The 18,769-nt window shown below is 38.1% G+C and overlaps 1 protein-coding gene and 1 non-coding gene across 2 annotated transcripts in view; one reads left to right on the forward strand and one right to left on the reverse strand.

Annotated features, from left to right (window-relative positions):
- The window catches only part of GLG1 (golgi glycoprotein 1), a 121,468-nt gene that overhangs the window by 30,089 nt on the left and 72,610 nt on the right, over positions 1-18,769 (reverse strand). Inside the window, exons 2-7 of the mRNA XM_020889182.2 lie at positions 16,299-16,331; positions 14,308-14,394; positions 10,109-10,324; positions 4,665-4,868; positions 3,707-3,778; positions 2,192-2,375 (exon numbers count right to left, since the gene is read on the reverse strand). Coding sequence (XP_020744841.1) covers positions 2,192-2,375; positions 3,707-3,778; positions 4,665-4,868; positions 10,109-10,324; positions 14,308-14,394; positions 16,299-16,331 — 796 coding nt within the window. The remainder of the gene's footprint in view (positions 1-2,191; positions 2,376-3,706; positions 3,779-4,664; positions 4,869-10,108; positions 10,325-14,307; positions 14,395-16,298; positions 16,332-18,769) is intronic.
- Positions 18,551-18,657, forward strand: LOC139033543 (U6 spliceosomal RNA). Its single transcript, XR_011486095.1, has one exon. It is a non-coding gene; the product is annotated as a U6 spliceosomal RNA (small nuclear RNA).

Below are 18,769 nucleotides of genomic sequence, written 5' to 3' on the forward strand. Positions count from 1 at the left end.
CTTCTCCAGGGGATCTTCCTGACCCAAGGGTCAAATCTGCATCTCTTGCATTTCCTGCATTGTAGGTGAATTCTTTACCACCAAGGTATAAATGACATATAACAAACTACACTTTTAAAACATATAACTGGATAAGTCTGACATACATATGCATCAATGGAACCATCACCACAATCAAGATACTGAATGTATATCCATCAACTTCAAAAGTTTCCTCATGTTCCTTTAGAATCCCTCCCTTTCCTCTCTACCACTTACCTCATGCCCAGTCAACCACTGCTTTGCTTTCTACGACTACAGATTAGTTTACCAGTTTGCAGTTTTTAGAAGTTCATGTAAATAACGTTCATATAAATGGAATAACACACTATGAACTCCTTTTTTAGGTCTGACTTCAGACTTTTTGAGATTCAACCATGAATCAACAGTGTGTTCCTTTTTACTGCCAAGTAATATCATCCTATTATGTGATGTACTACAATTTGTTTATCCCCTAAACCACTTACGGACATTTAGGTTATTTCCAGTGTTGGGCTATTACAAAGAAGCTGTTCTGAGCATTTACGCACAAGAGTTTACTTGGACATGCGCTTTCCCATCTCTTGTGTGAACATCTAGGAGTTAATGGCTGGGTCATGAGATAGATGTATACAGAACTTTTTAAGAAACTGGCAAACTACTTTCCAAAGTGGCTATACCATTTTAAATTCCCACCAGTAGTGTAGTTCCAGTTCTTTCACATCCTTGCCAACACTCAGTATGGTCAGACATTGTAGTATTAACCAGATCACTGGAGTGGGTAGCCATTCCCTTCTCCAGGGGAGCTTCCTGACCCGGGGATGGAACCTGGTCTTCTGCGCTGCAGGTGGATTCTTCACTGTCTGAGCCACCAGGGGAGCCCAGCAATCCATGTAACTCCCATGAACTATCTGTTCACATCCTGTGTCTGTGTGTTTGTGGGGTCTTTCTGTGTTTCCTGTTAATCTGCAGTTTAACAAGATTATCTATTTTTTTTAATACCAAATTAGATGTTATACTGTTTTATGGTATGCCTTTACTAGTCAACAATCTCCAACTTTACATTTCAGGAAAATTTCATCAAATACCCAGACCATAATCAAAATTCTCCAAATTGCCTTCAAAATGTCCTTTGTTTGGTAGTCAGTCCAAGACCATGCACTCTCTCTGGTTGCTATTCTACTGGCTTTTAAGTTTAGGAGGTTTTAACTACCCAGATACCACAAAAAAAAAAAAAATCACCACAAAGTTCTGAGCTTTAACAACTGATCTTTTCCCACCTAACTTTTAATCACTAGTCAATTGTCCCAGCATGATTCATTAAGCAGCTAGAAACTTCATTTTTATAGCCTATAGTCCATATTAAGAAATTTAGAAAAAAAAAGAATATTTCCTAGTTTTAATTTTTTAGTTACTCCATGTGGCATGTAGGAGCAAACCCTCACCCCCTACAATAGAAGCACGGAGTCTCAGCCACTGGACCTCCAGGGAGGGCCCAAGAAATGTTCTTTCTTAATGACCCTGACCTTTAAACATCCTTCTTGATTCCTGTGTCAGGGATTCAGTTTTGGATTGAAGAGACTCTGAGTCTGACCTCATGAGATAATCCTTTCTTCCTTTACTGTTTAATTTCTTGATAAACACTGTTAGACTAATAATACTACTTATCACTTATCACATGCTAAGTGCTATGTCAAATAACCTCGTTCAGTCCTCAAAAGAACTCCTCAACACAGGTAATGTATTTTTGCTTTATAGATTGAAAAATGAGATTTAGAGAGATTAAGAAACATAAACAATGGTCACCCGGCCAGTTAGTTTGCTGAAAAGAGTCATAATTTGAAGTCATGTCTCTCTGACCCAAAGCCCATGTGCTAAATCATTATACTTCCCTGACTCTCCTAAAACTGCTGTGCAACAAGTATTTTAAAAATTAAAATTTGAATTTGAGAAATAAACCTTAAAAAAAAAAGCTGGGACGTAAAGAGAAACAGACTTTAAGGCCATTAAGAGGAAAGGCCTTCAACAAGACTTAGGGCCTCCAAGCCCTCAGCCTAGAGTTCTGCTGGCATAGACAGACTCTGGAGTCACAGAGACAGGTGTACTCAAAAGAGCTAACACAGGAGGAAAGATCCAAAAGGATCAGAAAAGATACAAAGAAATGAGCTCTCACCTCTATGCACAGCTGACTCCAGACACATCAGAAGGTAGGAGAGCCTGGCTTCCCGGGACCGGGGAAGGTTTTCCACGTTGCACCGGTACTTCTTCAAGTCACTCTTACAGGATTTGGCCAGTGAGTAACTGACTTTATAATCCTGGGCGATCAGCTTCTGGCGGGTTGTTAGTGCTTCTCGACACTGAGGAGAGAGTGCAGCAAGAGAGCTGTGAGACTGCTCACACGGTCCAGCCGTTCACAGGTACCTCTAAGACAGGCAGAGGCTCATGGCCAGGTACAACAAGCAACTGCAGTCGTTAGCAAAATGTCAGTGTTTCAGTTTGGTTAAAATCGAGCACACGTGTGTAGAGTGGCAAGAAGGAGCGATACGTGAGTGGGCAACTCTGGAATTCGATGGTGAGCTGTGGATTCCTGCAGCAATAGCAACTGTCTAAACACATAAATATTTGGTAGATTCTCATACATCAACTTGACAATGTATTCTTTTCCTCTTCAACAAATATCCCTAAAGTAAATTTCACCAGAATGAAAGTGGCAACTGACATAACACTCTGGACGTTCCACTCTGTACTTTTTAAACATAATTATTCAACAGTAAATGTAAGAGTTGGACTATAAAGAAAGCTGAGCACTGAAAAATTGATGCTTTTGAACTATGGTGTTAGAGAAGACTCTTGAGAGTCCCTTGGACTGCAAGGAGATCCAACCAGTCCATCCTAAAGGAGATCAGTCCTGGGTGTTCACTGGAAGGACTGATGCTGAAACTCCAATACTTTGGCCACCTCATGAGAAGAGTTGACTCATTGGAAAAGACCCTGATGCTGGGAGGGATTGGGGGCAGGAGGAGAAGGGGACGACAGAGGATGAGATGGTTGGATGGCATCACCAACTCGATGGACATGGGTTTGAGTAAACTCTGGGAGTTGGTGATGGACAGGGAGGCCTGGCATGCTGCGATTCATGGGATTGCAAAGAGTCGGACACGACTGAGCGACTGAACTGAACTGAACTGATATAAGGAACTGAAATTAAAAATAGCTCTTCAGTGCACAGGAAAGTAAATGACAAGACAGCAAGGCCAAAATAATTACTTTTAAAAATCATAAGAGTCTTGCATGCATAGAGGGACAGAGGACTAACAGTAATGAGAATGCTTAATGAGACAGCTGCTGAAAAATTCAATCGCTAATCACCTATGAAGCACATTGGTTTGGTTAGTCAAAACTTCCTGAGTACACAGAGATGGGTTCAGTGTAACTTGGATTAAAATTGATTTTACTTCCCAAACTGATTCCCATTGACTTCCCAAAGTCCAGATATCATGAGAAGGTTCACTTTTTTGTTTAAATGTAATATGCTTTAGTTTCCTATAAAGGCCCAGTATTTTATCTCTGAAAGGTTAAGCTGTATCAGTATTTTATATTTTGGTATGAGTTTATGTTGTTTGAGAGGATTTGAGAAAGCTTTTAGGAAAATGAATAAAATGCTGATCTGTTTCAAAGAAATACTTACTTTTTCACTCATGGACTCTTCAAATTTATGGTTAAAGAGGCACTTATATACTCTTCCTTCACCAGCTTGTGTCTGTAAGATGGAATACAACACCATCACCATCATCACTAGCTAAGTAGTTATGCTGGGCATAATCCATAATCTTATATAGGACTTTCTATTAAATTATTATAATGCTGACTATCTTTGAACACATGATTCAGCCACTTACAAAATTTAGCAGCCTTTGAAAGAAAACAATGATCACGATAATTATGGAAAAAAAATTTCCCATGGCGTTTGTCTCCTGTCACATGTTCCCAGATGTACTCTTAATCAGTGAACCAAGAGAAGGGTCAGTGAGTCTCCTTTTTATAATTTAATGTTAGAGTCAACAAAACTCTAGCAGTGGCTCTGTTCAGTGGTTCTGATGTGTTAATTCACAACAGCAGACAGAGTGGGAACATACACAAGACACTCTCAGTCCTTTGTGGTAAAGATGGAGATTATTTCTGACTACAGGGTTAGAAAGCTGTTCTACAGAGTATGCAGCGAGTAACCAAGGACTTGGTTTTAAAAGCTAGCTGCCTGCTATTTCCTTCATCTCAGCCCAAACTACCTCAACATAAATATGTAATATGGGCAAGTTTTAGCCATGGGATATACGTGAATGGGATTCCCTGGTAAGATAGGATTCCTGTATGTAAAATAGACTTCCACGAACTGAAATTGAGAAGTGAGATAAAGTAGAAAGAACAATGCAAGGGAGACTGAAACCAAGTGTTCCCTAGATATGACCTACGGCCTAAGCAGCCAATACCCAGATAACTTCCTGTTTACCTGGGACCTACCCCACCTTCCATTTCAGTGACTTTTCTACATGTGACAGTGTTGGTTTAATTTTGGAATCAAGTATTTAAAAAAAAAAAAAACTAGGAAGAAAAGGAAGCAAAGAAGAACAGTGTCTGAGCTGACTCACATTTTCACAAAAACGTTCCCGATCATCTCGGCAGGCAAAATACAAATGCCGGTCTAAGTGAAAGTCGTCTGAGGACAGCTCAGCCACCCGGAGAATGGCTTTCTTGCAGAGTTCAGAGACTTGGATCTTAGGGTCTCTTTCTTCCGCTTCCTTCACCAGGCCTTTCTCCAAGCATGATACCACCTCACCCTGTGAATGTGCATCCTAAAATAGCAAGGATACACCATTTTAAAACTCTCACCAAGACGAGCTTCAAAATAAACATCATTTGGTTAAAACAAACAAGCAAAAAACAACAACAGAAAACCTCAACACAGAAGATTACCAATGTTCTACTGAGACACAGGGTGGGGACCAACCTCATTGTGGAAGTTACAGAGGATGTCCTTGATAATCTTTGGGAAGAATGTTAATACTTGAGAGCTATAAGCAGAAATACCGATCCTGGGAAATTTAAGTCCATTCAGTTTGCACTAGAAACAGAAACCTGACTTTTAGAGCTTAAAATGTCAGAATTTCTATTTTTTTTTGTGGCTGCACCATGCAACATGTGGGATCTTAGTTCCCCAATCAGAGACTGAACCCACATCCCCTGCAGTGGGAGCATGGAGTCAACCACTGGACCATCTGGGAAGTCACAAAATGTTGAAATTTTAAAGAATCTGTTCTTTTACCTCTAAGAGCTATGTATTTCTCAAATAATACTGCTTTAGTCAAGTTTAAAAAATAAGACAAACCATGAAATTTAATGAGGAAATATGCTAAAGAGACCCTCTTTCTCTATTTTCTATTGTCCATAAAGACCCCCACTTTTAGAGTAATGTTCACTTTGATGTTTCAGATTTATCTTAATGTGAGTTAATAAGATTACCACCAAGTATACAAACTGCTTTTGAGAGCTTTCCTAAAACCGTCCAATTATCTTTAAGTGTACATTGCATCAACCCCATAAGCAACCACAAGCACTCATTCACTCAAAACATGAAAAATTTTCCCTAAACATTTTCAGAGTCCTAATCTTCTATACTCAGAATATATGCTTCAATAACTTGAGAGGTATATCTATAAATATAGCAAACCAAAGCAACAGAAAATAGACACACATATACACACACAGGCACATAAAATCTCATTATAGTAAAATACCACATTTATGAGGTCATCTGTATATAAGACTCCTAAAACTAGATAGGGAAACACCTTATTTTACTAAAATTTCAATTCAACAAGAACTACATATTTTTCCATTTTGCTGTAATAGGGTTTGTTCCATAGCACATTAATCTCTAAGTACTTTCTAGAAAATGTTCATGCTGTCTCCTAATACACCTGTGAAAAGGGAATAAGAGCTGTGATCCCTAGAGTGCAGTTGAGTAAACACAGTTGAACATCAGGCATCTAGCTAACAGTCCACCATTGGTTTTTTTTGGACCTTGGAGTTCCATGAAACTGCTACAATTTTTATGTGGGTTAGGTGTATTTTTCCTGGGGGGAGTTCATAGCTTTAATTAAATTTCAATCCAAGAAAGATAAGGAAGCACACTACACTGGTATATTCTTGTGCCTTCCTATTTTCTTTCTGTACCTCAAGCTTTGTCACTAGCTTGAAGATTCTGTCCAATGCTTAGAAATCTGAGATGACCAAAAAATATTATTAGAGAGTAACTCTGAAGGGAGGAAAAAAACACTGATGGACAACTGGAAAAAAGATAAGGAGAGAGAGGAAAGTGGACACAAACCCCAGAAATCCAGGCTTATTTTTTCTTCTCAATTTATGAGTGACACTCAAGTTGGTCTATGCAAAGAGATGACTCACTGGAAAAGACCCTGAACTCGGGAAAGATTGAAGGGCAGAAGGAGAAGGGGGCAACACAGGATGAGATGGATGGATGGCACCATCGACTCACTGGACATGAGTCTGAGCAAACGCTGGGAGGTAGTGAAGGACGGGGAAGCCTGGAGTGCTGCAGTCCATGGATCACAGAGTCGGACACGACTGAGAGACTGAACAAGTCTGTCTAATCTTGTGCTCACTTAGAAGTGCTCTACCTATTTCCACTTCCCAAAAGTAAAGACAAACCTGTGATAACAAAGATCTGGAAACACATCAATCACTTATTATTTACAGTTTACAAGAGATTGATACACATGATTTTATAGTATAAAGCAATGTCTTATACCAAAGTCGAGTAGCTCATGAAACACCTTACTGAGATGGTCACTAGCAATTAGGCCACAATCATACAGAAGAGACTGAAAATAACAGCACGCTTGTCAGTTCTCCATTTAGACCTAGCCTGAAGTTCTGGCTTCACAGGGTAAAGAAATGATTTCCCTGCAATGAATCTAAATGCTTCTCTGTACGCTTAGGATTCACAACTGTTTAAACATAGCAGTGTCACCATATGAGACCCTCTAAGGAATGTGAAATGTAATTCTAATTATAGCAATTATAGCACCACATACTGGCATTAAGCCATAACATCACCTCCATGAGATGTTTTCTTTTATTATTATCGTAACTTTAGATAATTTTTTCAAATAAAAGATTTTTCAAGAATTCTTCTCAGTTCCCCAGAGTCTCTGAGCTTTCCAGGTCAGCCAGATTCAGTTACAAAACTCAAATATATGCAAATATTTGATAAAGAAGACTGTAGGGTTATTACTGAATACAAATGAAAGCAAAGGACTGTACACCAGCACATAATCTACAAGAAATGAAGTTACTTTGGCTCAGATGTTAAGAAGGTAACTTGTTAATATGCAAGCTTCACATATGCATAACAAATGATCCTACAAATAGAGTTACAGTGAATTTTTAAAATTCTACTGTGGTGAGACAAATGTCAGTCTTAAAACTAGTATACAGTGTCCATGTAAGTGTTCAGCAGTTCGGTAGGTAATATTTTTTCTTCCATACACCGTGTGCTTTAAAAAAATATATGTTTTTGGAAGACCAGAGAATGACAACACAAATCAGAAAAAGGGGCAAGAGCTCAGTTTTCATTTCTGCTATTAATTATCCTCCATTTCAACATCTGTGATTTTTTTGTGACCTACCTAGATAGAGACAAAAAGAATATCTGAACTATTCACAGTAGTTGGTTTTAAAAGGAGAGAATGATAGAATGATACAACTACTGAGTGAAAAGTATAAAAGTAGTAATAAGGAGGCACATGTCCACAATTAAGTTCCCGTACTGGATGTCACATTCTGCTTTCTCTTCAGATGATATGAGTTATTTACATTTACTTTCAAAGATCTGCTTTTTCTTTTTAAAAATAATTATTTAAAAAATATTTATTTAGAAAATTCCAAGTTTTATTATATAGCCTTTATTTTTAAATTTTACATATAATAATACTCTGGAAAAAATACAGTTTTGAAATCATGACATTTAAATGTTCATACAAAGGCAGTGTACTAACAGATTAACCATGACCCCTCTTCTCTGACTTCTGGAGGTCAGTTGAAAGCCAGTCACGGAGGAGACTGCAAGCTTCAGGGCAACAAATTTAAAACTGATGAGCGTGTTCTATTCTGTGGTCAGAACCTGATTTATTAATTTTCAGAATAATTTTCTTATCTAAATAACTTGACTTCAGAGAAGTCAACTATATTTAGAAAAGGCAAGGGAGGGCTGAAGACAGACTGCTATTATTTTTAAACTTGGCTGCAGCATTAGCATGAGGGGCCTGGAGAGCTACACACAGGGTCGCAGGGTGTCAGACATAACTGAGCGTGTGTGCATGCGTGCGTACACACACACACACACACACACACACACACACATGCAGGAACGAACATGCTTTTTCAGAAGTCCATCTAGGGTGCTAAGGTGAGGGCCTGGTATAAAGAGAAATTCATCTAACTAGCAGGTATAACAAAAGATGAAAATTACAAAAATGTGCTTTTGGATGCCCCATATAACATTTTTTGTTATTTTAACAAAGCTGAAAAATCAAAACTCACTGTCACATCTTTGGGCTCTGGCACTAGTATTTTCTGCCACTGTTCAAGTCAATACTGATTTAATAACTTATACATGCAGCCAAAACCAGGTTTAATCTGGACAATCCAGATTGCTATTGGGAAGCTAATGAGCAACTATCTTGGTGGGCAATGGGGAAGAACTACTACAGGGAGAGGTGGATTGTAATAGTCTGTTCTACAGCATGGACCACTGACCACAAATATGACAATGTGTCATCACTGATTCCTGAAAAGTGTGTCTGGAACACTATGTGACGATTTTTAAGAGTGACATGGAATTGGATATTAATCCTCAGCACTATAAATAAAGTCACAGGAGCTTCTGAATTATCAGGGCGACTTAAGTGCTTTTGTGCCATTTCTAAAATGTGTTGGGAAAGCCAAGAATCAGTCTTCTTTATGGAAACTGGCCTCTCAGGAGCTGCCTGGAAGCTGTATGCCAGTGCACAGAGCTCTCAAGACCAACTCAGGGGCCCTGGGAATGGGCCAGAGCCAGGCGCTGGTGTGGAGCAAAGGTGACTTGGTGACAGCCAGACAATGGCCAGCCCTCAAAACCTCATCTGAACTGGTGTGCGCAGCTCCAGAATCCTACCACCACGTCCCGGCCGAGGACGGAGGCCTGCAAGCAGGGCTCTGAACAGAGGGGCTTTGCTCTCACACCCCCTAAACGGCAGATTAATGAGCAGCGGCAATTAACAGCTGATGCCATTCACAGGTCTCAGCTGCCTCTCCCACCGACACCTACTACTTCTCAGGAGCTTTCACTTCTGCTGAGCAAACGGATTAGGCACAAGCCTCCACTGTGACCTTCTGGACAGCAGACCAATGAGAACAAAAGAAAGATCAGATATAATTAAGGAGAAAGAAGCTAGGGAGTTCTTTTCTTTCCTGTCTTTACTAAAACTAGTTCTGACACAAAGATAACACATATCCTATTTACAGAGTACCTTTCTTTTGATAAGCCAGAAGTACCCTTCACATATTTTAAAATTTTCTAACATTTAAATATGCTAACTTTTGTACTGGTGAGTTTATTAAGTAATTTTTTTAGACAACAGTGAGGTATATGCTAAGAAAGGTTAGAGAACTTGAGTCTCTCCTAATGCAACTACTTTTCCCTCAAGACTACAGAAAGCTTTTCCAGAGGAACGTTATAGGTAAGAAGTACTAGCTGGTTTTGCATTTTGAAGATAACACTAGGTTTTGCATTTTGAAGATAACACTAATCTTAGCAGATATTAATTCCTCTACTTCCCCACACAGTACTGAAACATTTGGTCACAAACAGATAAAGTGCATCCACAGGCAAACTAGCCTTAGGTACCAGGGCTGTCTGGACCTCAACTTTGCGTCCAATGCCAGCTCCAAATCGTCTCCATGCCAGTTATACAAAGCTGTTCACTCATCAAATCTGTAAGACCCCTTTGGTGAAGCCAGTGGAGTAGGATACCTTTTCTCCAAGCCGAATGCTCCCACACTTGAGCACGTTGATGTCATTTTTACAGTCGTCCATGAAGCCGCAGATGAGCCGGTAGTCACTGAAGATGATGGCTGTCATCTTGGTGATGTACTGGTGGCACTGGTACTCGGTGATGTTGCCTCGGTGATCCACCAAGCAGGAGACCAAGTACCCTTTTCCAACCGGCTCATCGGCACACTCTTTGATCTGCTCAAAGCAAAGTGGCTGTTTTACGAAAGCATTCTATTCTCTTACCAAACAACCTTTACAAAAGAGAGAGTGATATCTTCTTGTTTCTTCTTCAAAGAAAGAAAACACTGAGAAATGCTTTAGTTGTAAAGAAAATAGTGTGCTATGTTATTAAGACTTCTGCACTTTCTAGGAAATACCTGATTAATATGTTTTGCAAGAAAATACAGAAACAAATGCTTAGGTAAAATCCAGGTTTAAATGAAGTAAAACAGCTTTTTAAAAAAAATTTCAGTTTATTGAGAAAATTTCTTAAAATGCATTTTATTGAAAAGAGTTTTTGACAGCTCTTTTTAAAATGATTCTACTGAGAATTACCATTACCCATGCAAAGAATGTGATAAGAGTAATCTAAGGCATAGGTCTGAGAAACAGGTGCAGAACTAAAGTCCAGTTGCATATCTCAAGCCAACCTACACAGCAAACTATTATTGTTGGATAAACCTAATTACTAAAGGGGGGGATTGTACTATTTTACCTCTCAACATGACATTAATGTGTTCTGAATTAACTATGGGTTTGGGCTTTTTTTTTTTTTTTTTTTCCCCGTAGTGCTAGTTTACTTAGAAAATAGGTAAGAGAGAAGGAAAACATGTGGGGGATTTAACTCTGTAAAGAGGCAGATTATTTACTTTCCATTTTTAACGTCTGGCAAATAAATTTCAACTTAATGTGTCTTTTCAGTTGTCATCAACAGCAATTTGTAAATAACACTGAAGACCTAACTAACGGAGATGAGCAGAACTAAAGTAGAAAAGAGTGTGGGCATGTTTTTTAACTGAGTAGACTCCCGGCGTCACCACTGTGGTCTGAAACAGAAACATGTTTAAAAATGATGTTCAGTGCAGTCTGGCAAGAAGTCTAGGAAGGGGAAGGCCACTGCAATTCTAATTTGGGCCGTTCAGACATATGATCTAGTGGATCAAGCACAAAGTGGCCCCATATGGGTAGTGTCTCTGCAAAGTGCATCCAAAACCTCAAGTGCTAAGGAAGGAAATTAGCCTAAAAGTGTTGAAGTTCAATCATAAAAAGTGAAATCTACTTACAGGGTTTTAAGGTTGAATTATAAAGCACAGAGGGTTGTTTGGAAAACGCCTACTACATTTGGAGAAATTAAAAACAAACAAAAACGGCAGTTTTGACAAGAGGAAAGAGCCAAATGTAAATGTTTATTTTTAATATGAATGAGAAGGGAATGTTTTGTTGGTTTTTTTCTAACCAATAGAGACCATTCTCCATTCTTATACCACCTCTGGTAAATATGTACACTTGATAAGACAAATACAACCTCCTTTTCCAGAAGGCTCAGGGTAAAGGACACACCACACACTAACAGTCCTATAAGCCACTGGGTCTCTTCATGTCTAACCCCAGTATTAAATTCAGAGCAAGTCAAAGACTCAGTTCAAGAGAGAAAATCGTGTTTATTTTCAAAGAAGCAAACTTGGGAAATTAAACAGCCTCACACTGGCTTCTAGAGGCAGCAGAGATCTTCAACAGTCAACAAGCTGAATGCAATTCTTTCTGTTTAACCTTGGGCTCTTTTTTTTTATGATGCCTAAGAAGAGGGCCATAAATGTACTTCCAAGAAAAGGGTTGTTTGTGATTTTTTAAAAAAGTAAAACAGAGGTAAGTTTCAAAAGTAAAAGGAGAAATAACTGCTTAAAAATCTCAGTGTTTATAATTCAACTAATGAAAAAAGCCCTGCATGAAAAAAAAAACAAAAACAGGACTCATGGAAGACACCTGGGTTTTTAAAACAATGAAGAGCAAGTATTCAGACAGGGTCTATTAGGCAACCAATGGTTTAAAAATCTGAAGACTGCTAGACATTTTGAATTGAAGCCTTAATAAGAAATTAAATGTATATTTAGCTTCAATCACCTGAGATTTTACTGAAACACAGAGATGTTGTACCTATTTGTATTTTGGTCCACCACCAATTACAACCAGATGTAGTATCTGAATTAAAATTTTATGCTTTTTTCGAACCACTGTATTGGAGAGAAGTTTAAAAACAACAAAAAACTTATAAGAATAATAATGTAAAACAGCATTAAATTATCAACATATTTATGAATGGAAGTAAACTCTGACGTGGCTAAGGAACAGATTCTTAAGGAACCATTAGAAAAATGCTACAGTCACTCTACTTTTGACATAATCCAAGAGAAAAGCAGGCAATATTTGACTCAATCATGGAGAGTAAATAAAAAGTCTGGTTTGCAGTCTTCAGTATTTTTATGATGTTGTTTTCCTCCTTGCAAGAATAACTCCAAAATTAAAAAAGAGGGAAATGTAGAAAAAAATGTTTAATTTTTCCTGATAATTAATTTTTCTGACTCCAGTATGATCTCCCTCTATAGAGGGTGAAGTACCCCTGTTACATGAATCTGTTATAAAACCACAATATCTCCAAAGATTACAAGAGGGCCATAATATAGCACACACATTACAAGGAAGCCAGTTTTATTTACTTACTTATTTGGCTATGCCCAGGCAGCATGTGGGATCTTAGTTCCCCGACCAGGGACTGAACCTGTGCCCCCTGCAGTGGAAGCACAGTCTTAACCACTGGACCATCAGGGAAGTCCCAACAGTTTTATTTATAAATACAGATAGATAAAACCAACAAAGGGTGAAATTATTCTGAAGAATCTGCATATTCTCTGAGCTAAATTTCCACGTGGCACTCAAACTGGTATGTACAGTTAGCCACGTAGTGAGCCAAGGGAGTTTGAGGTACGTAATACTGAATCTAAAAGCTGAATATCAAAGTTTTAAAATAAGCTATTCTATTCTGAAGCCCCAACGTATTTGAAGAAGGGTCACTGCTTCAAAAGAATAAAGCACATCTGATGCAGCAGTAGAAGGTCTGAGGAAGAAACCAGGTTCTCCAAGATCCCATACAGCGCCAAGTGAGGTACATGAGCTGAGGACTCACCTGGTTGGAGTAGGGTGCTCCTTAAGAGCTCAGGAGAAGATGGTCCTAACTGAAGTCATCAACAGGGTAGTGAGGGGACTTCCCTGGGGCTCCAGTGCTCCCGATGCAGGGAGTCCAGGTTCAATCCCCGACCAGGGGACTACATCCCACATGTCACGTCTACAGATCCCACAACTGAGACCCAGAGCAGTCAAATAAACAAACATATTTTTTTAAAAAAATAGGGTAGTTTGGGGACAAATCTATGTGATGCAAGACCTCTGATTATTAACTTTGAGATAGAAAAGCAGCAATTATTTCCTTTGTGATTCTTTCAGTATGTAGAAATCCCCAACTTCATGAAATTTCTACCACTAATTCTATAAAAGAAAATAAATTACAATGTTCAATACCACAATTTTCACTAATATCATTTGATATTTATACTGAGCCAAAAGAAATAATAGAAAAATATCACCAATTAGCATACATGCAATACTATACATATTTTCAGTAATTATTTTTGTCTTTATATGCAATATCCATTTATAACAATATATATAACCTTTTCACTAAACCTTTCTAATGCTAACTCCTATTATTTGGAGCATATGCCTCTGTGGTTCAACTGGCCCAAGGGCACAGCCAAAACACTCAGGACTGCTATGAGCCTCCCGGGTAAACCACCTTGACATGCCCCAGTCATAAGCAGACTGTACACGTGTGAGAGCACTCACTGATGACAAGAGTGACTGTACTCTCCATTTGGGGACAAAGAGCCTGATTTCCAACCTGCCGGAATCAACAGCATCCTACTGCGAGTGCAGATTAAGAAAAAGAAGTCTAATTACACACTCCCCCACCCCAGTCTATCTCTGAACCAAGACATATGTGAATTCCAAGAAAAGTAGAGTAACGGAATCACTTGTTTCTCCCTCAATGACTGGTCTGGTCAACAGATGTAATTTTCTCTTTCAGGTCATTAAAGATCCACAAAATTCTTTCTTGCACTACCTACCTCTGATATTGTAGATTTGCAAACTTCTCTGGCCACAGATTCAAATTTTGGATCTGTAGTTAGGTTCAGCTTATAATTCCATAACAACTAGGTCCAAGAGAAAAGAACACAAAAAACAAACAAAAACTTAGAATAGCATGAAATTTAACATCAGTGGTTACTATAAATGATACAGTTCCATTATACAGTCAGATAAAGCATATTTACACTTCAGTTAATGAACAAAAAGTAAGACTAAAATGTCACTGTATTTATAGATAAAAGAGAAAAATGTGGAAACAAAATAAAGCACTACCATTCAAACATACACTTTTTTCTATTTTTACTTAAGGACAAATTTTTTTAAGTCAAAAAAAATTAAATGAAAATCCCTGATAAGAGTTTTTCCAAGAAAATATAAATAGGTATACATGCAAAATTCTTCTTAAATCAAAAAGTCTAACGCAGAAACTCAGAAGTGGAAGGCTAAGTTGCAGATTTCACAATCAACAGTGCTTTTCACATGCTTTTTATGAAGGCGTGTAGTCCAGAGTCTAATTTCCAAGTTTATCTTTCTTTATTCCTCTAAAACCCTCAACTTGACAAGTACATGATAAGGTCTGTTTTACACAACTGTTTCAAAGGTTCAAACTATGAAATCTCTAAAGCCATTACTATTCACAGGTGAGGGCTCAATATTACTTTATCTTTGCAGCTTCAGTTTAAAAATTTCAATACATGATTCAATTTCTGAAAAGCAGCAAAAATGAGCTCTTAAACTCTGCTCAGATGGAGAAACAGAGCAGGAGCTTTCTATGATGCAGGACACGGAGAAGCCTTTTTCTCAGACTGCTTCACTCCATGACTAAAGAATACAATCACTCATTCACTGATTCATTCAAACATCTGCTTAGTAGTTCTGAAGATGTATCACACACAGTCTAATCTGAAGGGCTTCGCAGACTATTACAGGAAACAGAAGCAAATGTTTGAACACATACTGAGTTAGGAAATGGAGGTTAAAACAGGAGGAAAAAGATAGACTGTTCAGTGGTGCCTATGGTCAATGGCAGGTAATGTGACTAAGTACAATATTTGGTTAATTGAATCACAAGATGTCACAGCAGTAATGCAATCAGACTTACAAATCTTTTTTTTTTTTAATAGTTTTTGAGGTTGTGTTATATTTTAAAAACCCTACCCCGTTCATGTTTTCTTCTACTGTTTTTGTGGTGTTTTACTTTAAATCTCTGTCTTATCTAGACCTTACCTAGAATAAGTCATCAATTTAAGCAGCCAATCTGCTTCTCTGTTCTTGCAGTCTCCCATTCAAAATACCAAATAATGTGGAGGCAGAGTGATTTCTTCCAGTACTGTGAGATATATAACTACTCCTCTTTGAAGACACAACTCAAGTATTATCTCCACTATTAAATGTTTCTGGACATCAACCCACCAGGGCAAAATCCACTTTTGTGTCCCCACTGTACTGTTACGGGCTTCTACTGAAGCATTCAGTTCCTTTTAATATTAGATTTTAGACAATATGGAGATACAGATACAGATATGACACTAAATGCATTAATTGCAGTTATCTCTGGAGTTCTTATCTGCCAACTCGAATGTCTCCATCTTCGAGGTGTTTAATTGTGTCCAGTTTCTATCAGTGTCTGGCACACAGTAGATGACTGCATGATGACTAAATGAAATAACTTTAAAAGACAAAACTCTAAAATCGTAAACTTGACATGCAAAGAAACAATTTCATATGGTAGCTGTAACTGAAGAAAAAGTTAAGTTTACAAATATTATTTGGCCAAGCCTGCTGGTTTCTCCAATGGAGGACTATTTGTAGATTTATCATGGCCCTTAGGTAAGGTTAATCATTCTCTTGTTAAGATTAAGTGCATTTAAGAAAACATTATGCTTCCCAGAACAAAGGAAAAGCATCCTAATATCTGCCATCATATACATAAAACACATATGGCGAATTATGGAAAATCCATACTTACATGATTGCAGTCTGAAGAAATTTCATTTTCAGGCTAAAAGAAAAAAAAAAGAAGAGATGATGTTAAAAAAAAAAAATCCTCTCAAGTTTTTAAACACCACCAATAAACTCAAAACAAGAAATCTGAATATGCAACTGATTGTATTTCCTCAACAGGAGGAGCAGATTTTTAGATTGCTGAGGAGAATATTCCAGAAGAGGAGATGAGACAGGTCCCTTTGCAATCTGTGGTACAGTCTGGGAATTGGGGAAATGGAGAGGAATGTTCTAAAGAGAGAAAGCAACACTGACAGAAGGACCCTTTCACGATACTTCGTAATTCTGAAAGCTAAAGAGGATCAGGCACAATACAGGTGTTCTTGCTTTAAAGAAAGTTAGATATCTGAAAAAAGCAGGCTTACTAAATAGAGGGCAAAAAGGGTCTGTCAACGATGCACAAATTAGTCTCATGTCACCACCAGGGGAAACAAGGCGGTGGGCACACAGGGTCTCCCTGCGCTGTATTTTTAACCATAGAGTCTGCAACCTTGCAGGTCCGTGATTAAAAATATAATATTGAAAAAACTATTTATATATTCCTGTGAATACATTTGCTCATAAAGCCAGGTACATACAACAGAGAATAAATGAACTTCATTTCTGTGACAAAAAAGTAGATGAGGTTATGCTTAAAACTGCACAGCTTTGCCGTACACTTCTTTAATTTCCTTGTTCATGCCGGTAGAGGAGACACAACTGTCATGCTGCACACAACAGTAAAGTACCATTTACTTTGAGTTTCCATAGCTTTCTAACCAGCTCAAGCGAAGTCAATTCTGTCTCCCCTCTATGAAATATTCCTGACAAAGGTGGCAAATGATGCCATTTTTCAAAATAAAAAGATTCTCCCTATTCAAGGAAAGAAATAAGGCAGTTCAGAAAAGAGAAAATATTAGCAAACTAAACAGACACACCTAGCATCACTTCAGGAAGAAAAAGGTTTCTAAGGAACTATTCATTCCACTATAGTATTTAACAGGCATTAATTCTAACATACAAACTCATTTCTGTATGTATATATAAAATATTACATTAGAATTGACTTAGATTGCTAGGCAATTGTGAGATTATAACACACCACCTCTGAACTTTCTCCCTTCTTGTCTAAGTAAGAATAGACATTTTAATGCTTTTCTGAAGTGTCTTTCTGAGTCTCAGAAATCTGCCTCCATGCTGTGAGTTAATCTAGCTTAATTCTGTTCCCTTCATTTCAATTCCAAGTGCTTAATTTATAATGCTTAACAGTTTATTTGAAAGAAAGCTTTCTTTTGTTTAGGCAGTTTTCTATCTATCCCCTCTTCATCTATACTTTCCACTTTTCCAAGTCAATCAGCAATTCTACCTCTTTCTCAAAGCACATATGGCAATTAACATCACTAGCATCTCTACTTGTGTTCATTTCCATTAAACAATAACTTTGGTTTAAAGAGGCATTCTTGAAAGAAATTCAGAGCATTGGAGAATTTTCAAAGTAGTCAAATAAGATTTAAGTTACTCATGGGAAAAAAGTGCTGCCATGTTTATAGTTCACAAGACTTACATTAGCAAATTAATGACTCTTTTAACGTCCTGCTTCCCTACAGTGGTAGACTAGATTATTTCCCTCAGTTTTCCACTCTTTAATAGGATTTGATATCCTTTGCCCCTTATTCTTGTGACTCTGCACGGCCTCCTGCTGTGGACTGAGTATACACCCTGCTCCACTGATGTCAGACCAGGCTGCTGGCTTGCTCTGGCCAGTGAGATGTGAGCAGGCATGATGCGAGCAGGGGCTTCAAATGTGCTCGGGTGGGCCTGTACTCTCAGGCTCTTGCCATTCCCCACGCGAAGAGCATATACAGAGAGCTGCAAGGACAAGGACAAGGAGAGACACGAGAAGCAGAAAGCCCTTGAAGTTTTGAGGGTGTTTGTAATGAAGAAAAAAATGACTAACAAGCCTATCAGGAAAATGAAATAATAAAAATTTCAAAACCTTTAAGCTGTCATTAACTGCAATGATCTAATTTAGTGAATCATATTAGTAAGTACACCGTACTGCACCTTTTATGAAGAAATGATGCAGTCCACAGAGACGTAAGTGAACTGCAAATCTGAGACCAGTGTTTGGTTTTTATCTCTCTCACTGTCTTGATTTGCAATTGACAATAATTTTTTTTTCTTTATAGATTTAGTTTTTCTATTCAGAGAAGATGACAATATAGGAATGCTATGAGAGTGCTCGCTTTGGCAGCACATATATTAAAATTGGAACGATACAGAGAAGATTAGCATGGCCCCTGTGCAAGTATGACATGCAAATTCGTGAAGCGTTCCATATTTTTCTATTCAAAAGTCTACAAGCAATAAATGCTGGAGAGGGTGTGGAGAAAAGGGAACCCTCTTACCCTGTTGATGGGAATGCAAACTAGTACAGCCACTATGGAGAACAGTGTG

The sequence above is a fragment of the Odocoileus virginianus genome, unplaced genomic scaffold (genome assembly GCF_023699985.2).
Source record: "Odocoileus virginianus isolate 20LAN1187 ecotype Illinois unplaced genomic scaffold, Ovbor_1.2 Unplaced_Scaffold_15, whole genome shotgun sequence".
Taxonomy (NCBI): domain Eukaryota; kingdom Metazoa; phylum Chordata; class Mammalia; order Artiodactyla; family Cervidae; genus Odocoileus; species Odocoileus virginianus.